The sequence below is a fragment of the Lactuca sativa genome, chromosome 5 (assembly GCF_002870075.4).
Source record: "Lactuca sativa cultivar Salinas chromosome 5, Lsat_Salinas_v11, whole genome shotgun sequence".
Lineage (NCBI taxonomy): Eukaryota > Viridiplantae > Streptophyta > Magnoliopsida > Asterales > Asteraceae > Lactuca > Lactuca sativa.
The window spans coordinates 246597256-246606230 of record NC_056627.2 but is presented as its reverse complement, the minus strand read 5'-3'; the positions used below and the strand labels follow the sequence as shown (position 1 = coordinate 246606230).

The following is an 8975-nucleotide window of genomic DNA, read 5'->3' as shown; positions in this document are numbered from 1 at the left end:
ATTTCTTATTTAACATATTAATTTTTTATTAATATTTAATAATATGCATTATTACTCTTCTTGTAAATGTATTCATGAGATAATTTTAATTATACAACTTTTATGATTAAATAATATGTTTCTATTTATTAGTTTTCAAAATTAATAAAGTTTCAAGGGTTTAAGATATAAATTAAAAAGATCTAAGGTCTTTTCTAAGGCTACAACTTAACCTAGAGGTATAAAATTGTAATATTACATTTTATGGACAGATTGATTGGCAATATATTCAATATGATCATTGAACCATATAGTGATACTAAAATTAAAAAATTATTCACATATATTTTTAAAAGTTTTAAGATTATTAACATGTATTTTTATATATGTATTTCAAATAACTAAAGAATAAAAACATAAGGATTTGTTTTGTAAGTTACGTCTAAGTCTATAGTCTAAACTAGGGGTGTGCATCAAACCGCACAAACCGCATAAACCGCCCACACCGCACCACATAATGCAGTTTAGATCTTTTGTGGTGCGGTTCGTGGTTCGTAATTTTGATAAACCGCACTATATGGTGCGGTTTGCGGTTTTTAGTTTCAAAACTACGGTTCAAACCGCACCGCATATATATATATATATATATATATATATATATATATATATATATATATATATAATCGATAACAATTCGATTTTATCAATAAACCTTATGTAATAGTAAGATTATGCGAGTAACTAAACTAAAGTAGTTCATTAAACGTGGATTCTTCAACAAACCACAATTTACATTAGCTCTTGGTAAATTACATTAGCGTTTACAAAGAAATTATGTAACTTCACCTCATGAAAATATATATTAGTTGTAAGATATTGTGATATAATATGTTGAATAAGATGTATAAAGATTTGACAGTATTAAGCAATGACCATAAATATATGTTAAAAAATTACAATATAGTATTTCTTTAATAAAATATAAAATTTTAATTTAGATCAAATGATTGAAAATAGATTCAAAGTTTAACAATTAATCAAACTGCACAAACCGCACTAAAACCGCAAAACCGTCCGTAACAAACCGCACCGCAAACCGCGGTTTACACCTTTCGCGGTGCGGTTCGTGGTTTCCAAAAATCTCAAACCGCATATGCAGTACGGTCTGCGGTTTTGACTGTAAACCGCACCAAATCGCACCGCAAACACCCCTAGTCTAAACTCTAAAGGGAAGAAAAGGAAAAAGATATAAAAAGAATTGAAATTACGAAAGTTGGAAAGCCTGATAGGATTGATTGTGCATTAATGAAATTAATATAATAATTGTTTATTGATTTCAATGTAATACACGAATTAGTTCGTGTGTATAGTGTATAGGAGGACCCATAAACTTTTAAGAAGCCAATGTGATAGCCACCAATCATGTACATCATGTCATAGTTGATTTATGACCTTTGCACTGTTTTACATAGCAAACAAACAGACAGTAACTTTAAAAAAAAAAAAATAAATAAATAAATAAATAAATAAATAAATAAAAAATAAAAAATAAAAAATAAAAACACAAAGAATCAGTAGATTAATAGTAAACTTGTCAAAACTAACAGAGCACCCCGAAATTCCGATTCCAACATTCTAAAATTACACTTGAAGGCCAATGAATAATAATAATAATAATAATACATAGAGAGAATGTCTGTCATTATCGTATCTATGGTATGTTTGTCTACTACAAATATAGTGAGGCTGCAAACACAATATCTCTCTTGATCTGTGAAACTGCATCCTCAAACTTGGCTTCAAGTTCAACTTCCCCAATGGATTTTGCTGCAAGTATCAACTGCTGAAGTATTTCTTCCAGCCTCCTGATCCCTCTGATCAAACTCCCTTCAAACACCTGTGTGATTTCCATGATCTCGTAGAATTTTGACCCTTTTGCCCATGAATAAACAGCCTCCATGATATCAGGCCGGAATGAATTTACAAAACTCTCCACATCAATTTCAACCTGTCAAAACTCAAATCATTCATATAAGGCTAAACAAACTACTTTGCTATTTTTTTTTTAATGAAATCATAAGAATGTAACCTTGCACTCTAGCTGCACTTTTGCAACTCTGCGTGCAGTATCTTGCAACTGTGTGAAAAGCATGTCCAGTTCTTCCCTGGGCTTTTGAGCATCCTGAAGCTTCTCTTGCCACACAAAACATGATAAAAGGGACACCATTTCTTCTATCTTTATATCTTTGAAAACCCCATTGAACATGAGCTCTGTTAACACCAGTTCATCAGCACTGCTAATTTCACAAGCAACTTTCCCCTTCAACTCCACAACATCCTCCCTAGTTACATATCTGAAAACAATTCAAAGTAAAAACATTGTAATTTATTTATACAGGTCAAAGTAAATAACATAATAAATATTTTACCCAAGTCTCCGAAGAACCCTTTTCCTTGCTTTGAGCTCATCTTTGAAGGCAAGTGCAGAGGAAGAACGCATTGACTTCTTGATTGTTTTAATTTGAGAAGTAATTTCTTTCTTTTTGTGCAACACTTTGAGTTTTTGCTCAATAAGTGGAGACTTTGAAACTTCATGTTTATCAAACAGGTTTTCTAAAGCCTCAATCCTGCGAACAGCCTTCCTATACGACCCACTTTGGACCTGTTGAATATCATATAAAAGAAAATGAGAACATGACCATTAATTGGAACTAAAGGATGCAAAATTAATACCAAAAATCAAACCTTCATGTCTTCTTCAGGGTCCAACAGTGGCATTCCTTGTTTGGAAAATCTGGAGAGAACTTCAGATACCTTTTTCAAGGTGTTTTCCCGATTTTCTAATGGCAAAAGATCCTTTGCGATTATAAGACGAACACTACTCAAGTTATCTATCTGTTCATAACAAAAAAAAATCAGATGCTTATACATCAGGTAACATCATCATACAACAAGAAATTGGGGCTATTTTCAAAAATGAGGATGAGGAGGGTATTTATGTCTTTTGCACACATAGATCTATTACAAGTTAGAATCTTACCTGAGAAACAAGAACAGAAACAACAACAGGTTCCCCAGGGGATTTTAATGGAACAATCTTGATTGTTTTCTTTGAAAGTTCATCCTTAGAAACTGCACATCTTGTAAGAATATCAACTGAATAGTTTGCATCTTCTGGGCTTTTATTTGCATCATCTGAATCACATACATATATATAAAAGTCATTTGCTATTCAAGCAACTAATTTTGTAAAAAAATCCTCATAGAAAATTAATATCCAACCTTCTGAAAGACCCTTCAACCTTTGAAAGTTGACAATTACACCCCATGTTACGTTATCCTCGGTTGACAAAGGAAGGGCATTTTCGTCATTATTTCCACAACGAACACAAACAAGCCTGCCAGGCTGCAAAAATGGCAAACAATATCTAGGAGAAAAGACAATATCACGAACATCATTCTTTAAGCTTCTATACTGCTGTAGCAGAGAGTAATAGTTTTCCAAGCTATCCTCCTCTTCAATGTGAATCGAGTCCCTTTCCTCCTGTAAAAGCTTCATTTGTCTCTACAAACAAATTAAACAAACAAATAAGTAAAACCTAATATGCAAATTTATATATACAATAAAAAAAAAATAACCAACCTCAAGATCAGGGATGGCTCGGTCAGCTTGGAACTGATAGAATGAATTCCTAAGCAAATTTTCTGGATTACCATCTTCACATCTCAGTTGATTCAAAAGCATATTGTAGCTTAAATGAAAAGCACTGGAAAATGGAAACCACATCAATTAGTTAGGGGTAAAATATAATTGAACATTTTCTGAAAGGGGTAATGGTAGGAAATGCAAACCTGTTTAAACAATCAGCACTTCCTTTGACCATCATTTTAGCAGTTGAAGGTTCGAGTTTTTCATCAAGCATAAGAATGCAGACACCACGATCATCTATTCCTCTACGTCCTGCACGACCACTCATCTGTATGTATTCACCACTTGATAGCCATCTGAATTTATCTCCATCAAACTTCCGGACATTTGAGAAGACAACTGTTTTTGCAGGCATGTTCAGACCTATGCTGAATGTCTCTGTGGCAAACAAACACTGATACAAAATGTTTCAATGTTAGAAACCGATGAAACTTGAAGAATATGCTACAAGAATCACATTCTTTCAAGCATTATACTAAACACCACTCTAGTCTTAGTGACTTAGTCAAAGCTAAACTTCAGTATAATGGAACAAAAGCAGAATTGTGAGGGAAAAGAACATAATACAGTGTTAATCAAGATTCATTGAGATGAAAACCAATTATAACCACTCAAACCAAAATGAAGGGATCACAAAGATTAATGAAGTATTATCTCATTCCAACCTTAATTAGACCTTCTTGGAATAGTATTTCAATGACTTCCTTCAGTATGGGGAGTAAGCCAGAATGATGCACACCAATCCCACGCTTCAAGAGGGGAAGCATATTTGACACCTGGCTAACCAAAAAGTATGAGAAAACAGAGCATTTACTTCCAAAAAGATTAAAAAAGAGTTTTGCAACTTAGGGTGATGGAAACATGTCAGTACTTAAATAGAAGTAAACAAATAGGTAAGATAATCTTGCCTGAGGTAGCTTTTTGTCATCATCTGATAGCATGTCCATAGCACTCCAAAAGATGGTTTCGATGTTCACTTTCTCATCATCCTCATTCAAGTCCATTTTCGCCATCTACAAGATGTTCAAGATTAGTAATTGTGAATTTGTGGTTTAATCAATAAAACAACCACAAGTGCAAAAAAAGATACCTACCTGCATTGCAAGAAATTCACATTCCCTTTTGCTGAAACTAAAGATTATAACAGGATCATATTGGCGTTGAATTATCATCTTCACCATTTTAAATATATCACTATCTTCACCACCTCTACCATTAACCAACCCTTTCTGCTTCTTCCCATAATCTTTCTTCTTGTCACCATCATTGGCAGGAACAAGAGCATTTAAAGCTTTTTGGAAACTATCTTCACGAAATTTTCCCTTTTCATCCACCACCAAATACAACCCATCACCACCAGTAGGAAAAAGGTAATGTTGAAGAGGTGTTGGCCTATAATCCGTATAAACAATATGACATGGTTGCTGATGAACCTTTGCAACCCAATCAGCAAATTCTTTAGCATTTGGGACTGTAGCAGAAAGGAACACAAAACGAGCATTTTTGGGAGCCATAACAATGCTCTCTTCCCAAACTACCCCTCTTTCTCTATCACGCATATAGTGTACCTCATCAAAAATGATCCATGCCACCTCCCTTGTGAGTTCTGATCCTTTGTACTGCATACTACGCCAGATTTCTGTGGTCATTACCAAGCAAGAAGCATTGGGTTCAATAGTAACATCTCCAGTCATCAACCCCACATCAGAAAACTCTTCTTTGAACTCTCTGTACTTTTGGTTACTCAGTGCCTTTATAGGAGAAGTGTATATTACTCGTTGCTTATTCTTCAGTGACATTGCAATAGCATATGATGCCACAACAGTTTTCCCTGCTGATGTATGTGCTGATACCTGTAAATTTGATAATTTAGTAAAAGCAACTTCCATGTATATGAATTGTATGACTATGAATAAAGAATTCTAAAAACCAAACGACAAATTGCTCTTCATAAAATAAAATTTGTTACCATAACGGATTCTCCTGCATTCAAGCAATTAATTGCCTCCGCCTGAAAAGGGTCGAGTGTAAAAGGAAATTCCTTAGCGGGCTTTGAGTCTTCCTCGGTATTTGACCGCCGAGGAACAGCAACGTAGTTCTCCGGGTATGAACAATCATGAACACACGCCACCCCGGCCTCCGCCTCATTGTTTGTTCCTATTAATCTGTTATCATTGTTCCTGTTGTCTTTCTGTTGTTTGTGCGGCGGAGGTGTAGAAGCTGAAGGACCTTCTTCTAACGACTTCCTCTTCACCGATCCCATTGATGGATTATGAACAAACTCTACGATGTTATGGTACAAAGGAATCTTTAAGCCTTCAAATTCAAGGGTTTAATGGAGTCCCAATTGCGGACAAACCACAAACCCTATGTGCTTCAAAACCAGTCGAAACGGAAAAAGGCGGCGAAGGTTTATGTTAAAAGGCTAGTAGCAAATGGCTACTCGTGCGGACCTGAGAAACCATGGTTTCCAAATAAAGAATGAATAAATTACACATTTAGACCCTGTGTTCCGCTCAGTTTGCAACTTTAGTCTTAACAGATTTAATTGTTATAATTTCAGTCCAACATAGTATTTTACAACCCAATATTTGGCTTGATCAAAATTAGGTTGTTACCTCTCTTGGTTGGAAACCCATAACATCCATATCTAAATATGTTTCATACATGCATACACACACAACATAAATACATTTCATATAACAATATAATAATTCATTATCATATATATAAATAGTTACATTCAAGTGTTACTATTTTCACTAAAACAACTATTTTCGACAATTGTTATTATCTTCCAAAAAAATATTCTTCAAAATGATTTGACGTTGACCTTCTTACTTGCTAGTGTCATACCCCCATTACCTTCACCTTCCAGACAAGAAACAAATCTTATATCTCTTGGTATTGTCACCATAACTTTCTTTTAATCCTCATCTCCTCTGTGTGTATATATATATATATATATATATATATATATATATATATATATATATATATATATATATATATATATATATAAACTATCCTACCCTTTATTGTAGGCCTCTACCCAACAAGTGGTTCTTTGTTTTTTAAGCAACGCTTTTTCCTGAATTTCGACCTGTCATAGACCATTTTCCATGTACATATGTTGGTTACTACTTGACGAAACCACATTTTATTCCCTCAAATAATCAAGACCATTGCAAATTTCTTCCACCAAACAACTCCATGTTTGCAGGACATTGTCCTAATGGATTTGTTACGCGTCCCTTTCTTGACCAATCAAAAATTGTGAAAATCTCAATTGATCCAACAACCAACCGCCTCCAGTTCACCCCTTTGATTAATCCAATAAAATCGTTGCCTTTAAATGAACTAAAACATTCATTTATTTAATCAATAAACATATATGAAAATCAAATCGATCACCACCCAAATGAACCCTTCAATATTTAAATTATCTCTTTTAAAATGGAAACCAAACCTTATTCTTGAACTCCAAGAAAAACCGATTGGTACTCTTTTAGACCTTTTATCGAATACCTTGTGTCCTACCAAAGCTGGAGCTTTGCAACCCAATTGGAATTCTATCTTTCCCAAAAACACACTAGTATAGATATTGTTGTTATTTTGATTCCGCTTTGAGAAATCTTATGAACATAATCCATCAGTCACAATTATCCATATAGCAAACAACTTCAAAGCTGTCTTTTGTAGATTTTTTCCACTTTATATTGGAAACCTTCACTAATACTTTTCATTCCTAATTTAAGCTTAAGTGTTTATTTGGTTTTGAAGAATTGGTACAACTTCATATGGGAATTATAGGTGTGCATTGTGACCCTTCTACGATTTTGTTGAGCTAATTTAGACAGTGATAAAGGTTCAGGCATACCCCAATGGGTGGGTTGTGTTTCTTCAGAATCAGAAAAAAAAAAAAAAAAAAAAAGGAAACTATTCCTATTGTGCTTTTCGGGGTTGTAAGAGATTAGTTTCTTCCTCTCCATCTTCATGATCATCCTCATCAAATCCAGTGTAACTCTAAAAAATGTTTAACTGGCTCTCCATATGGAGTTATATTACCATCATCAACCAACATCATTAGTTTTGCCTCATCATTCGCAGATTCATCAACAACAACAGTAAGGCCAACGTGAACAACAACCTTACCTCTAGACCTATAATCATCCCCATGTATAGGGTCGTTGTAAGAAAAACATTATTTGTTGTCATATGTAATAAATTACAAATTTGGTTACTTCCAACAACGAAATAACTATTTACAAAACAATTTTATCGGGAAATTGATTTGTAACACCCATAATCAGAAAGACCAAGAAAGGAAAGGAAAACCCTAAGTCAAGGGGGTCAACTCGTCGAGTCCAGGGTGGAACTCGACGAGTCCGAGTGGGATCCGGGTCGAAGAGTAAGTGACCGACTCGACGAGTCGGCAAAAGGACTCGGCGAGTCCAGTCTGAAGAGGAAAACCCTAAATTCGGGACTTTGTGCACTATATAAACATCTCATTCTCTCCCTTAGGGTTCTCTATAGCCTCTCTTATCCAGAACACAAAACCCTAAGCCTCCATTTTAGCACATTCAATCTTTTTTGCCATTTTGGATGATTTGAAGGAAGAAGGAGGAAGGGAACCTTTGGTGATTCAAGAATTAGCTTTAGACCCATAATTGGTGGGACTTTTCAGAGCATTAGGAGGTAAGAAGTCGTTACCTTCACTCTTTTGCTTGAAGTGTTACGCTTGTTATGAGATTTGGGGCTTTTATGGCATGATTAAGAGCCATTTCGAGTTAGAAGTCCAGATCTGAAGTTGCTACTTCAGATCTAGGTGTGTTTCGGCCTAGAGAACCATAAAGTATCAGTCTTGAGGGTGTTGGTGAAGCATGCTTGTCTAGAACCCTATCCCTAGAGTGTTTTGGGCTTTTAGCTTCTTGGTTTCACGTAAAGTTTGCAACTTTACGTGGGGGATAGATTGTAGAAGAGTGGATATATGGTTTGGAGCCCCTGCATGGCTCGAAAAGCCACTGTATGGATTAAGAACTGAAGCTACTCGGCGAGTCACATGGGTGGACTCGGCGACTTGGATGAAAATAGGCAGGAACTCGACGAGTTGGAAGAACAACTCGGCGAGTCTGTTGAATATTGCCATGGACTCGGCGAGTTTGTTCTTGGACTCGGCGATTTGGATCGCAAAACCTCAACCTTTTCTGGTTAAGACTTAGATTGATGAGTTTAGTGGTGACTCAGTGAGTTGGACAGGATGGGACTCAGAGATTTTTGAACTCGA

The 8975-nt window shown here is 35.2% G+C and overlaps 1 protein-coding gene across 1 annotated transcript; it reads right to left on the bottom strand.

The window, feature by feature from the left end:
- Positions 1-1535: 1535 nt before the first annotated feature.
- Positions 1536-6140, bottom strand: LOC111878019 (DExH-box ATP-dependent RNA helicase DExH9). The gene is made up of 12 exons (XM_023874530.2): positions 5658-6140; positions 4783-5541; positions 4597-4701; positions 4354-4464; positions 3832-4082; positions 3623-3746; positions 3262-3544; positions 3020-3174; positions 2725-2874; positions 2409-2641; positions 2069-2333; positions 1536-1987 (listed from the first exon to the last, which is right to left on the bottom strand). Exons 1-12 carry the CDS (start codon positions 5949-5951, stop codon positions 1709-1711), a joined length of 3009 nt encoding a protein of 1002 aa, XP_023730298.1. The 5' UTR covers positions 5952-6140; the 3' UTR covers positions 1536-1708.
- Between the last annotated feature and the right edge of the window lie 2835 nt (positions 6141-8975).

Bases quoted from the DNA above. Each gene is read 5' to 3' on its own strand.
- LOC111878019 (XM_023874530.2), bottom strand. From the start codon at position 5,951: ATGGGATCGGTGAAGAGGAAGTCGTTAGAAGAAGGTCCTTCAGCTTCT. The intron at 5,542-5,657 runs GTAACAAATTTT...TCAAATTTACAG, and splicing joins ATGCAGGAGAATCCGTTATG to GTATCAGCACATACATCAGC. The intron at 2,875-3,019 runs GTAAGATTCTAA...TGTTATGAACAG, and splicing joins TTTCTGTTCTTGTTTCTCAG to ATAGATAACTTGAGTAGTGT.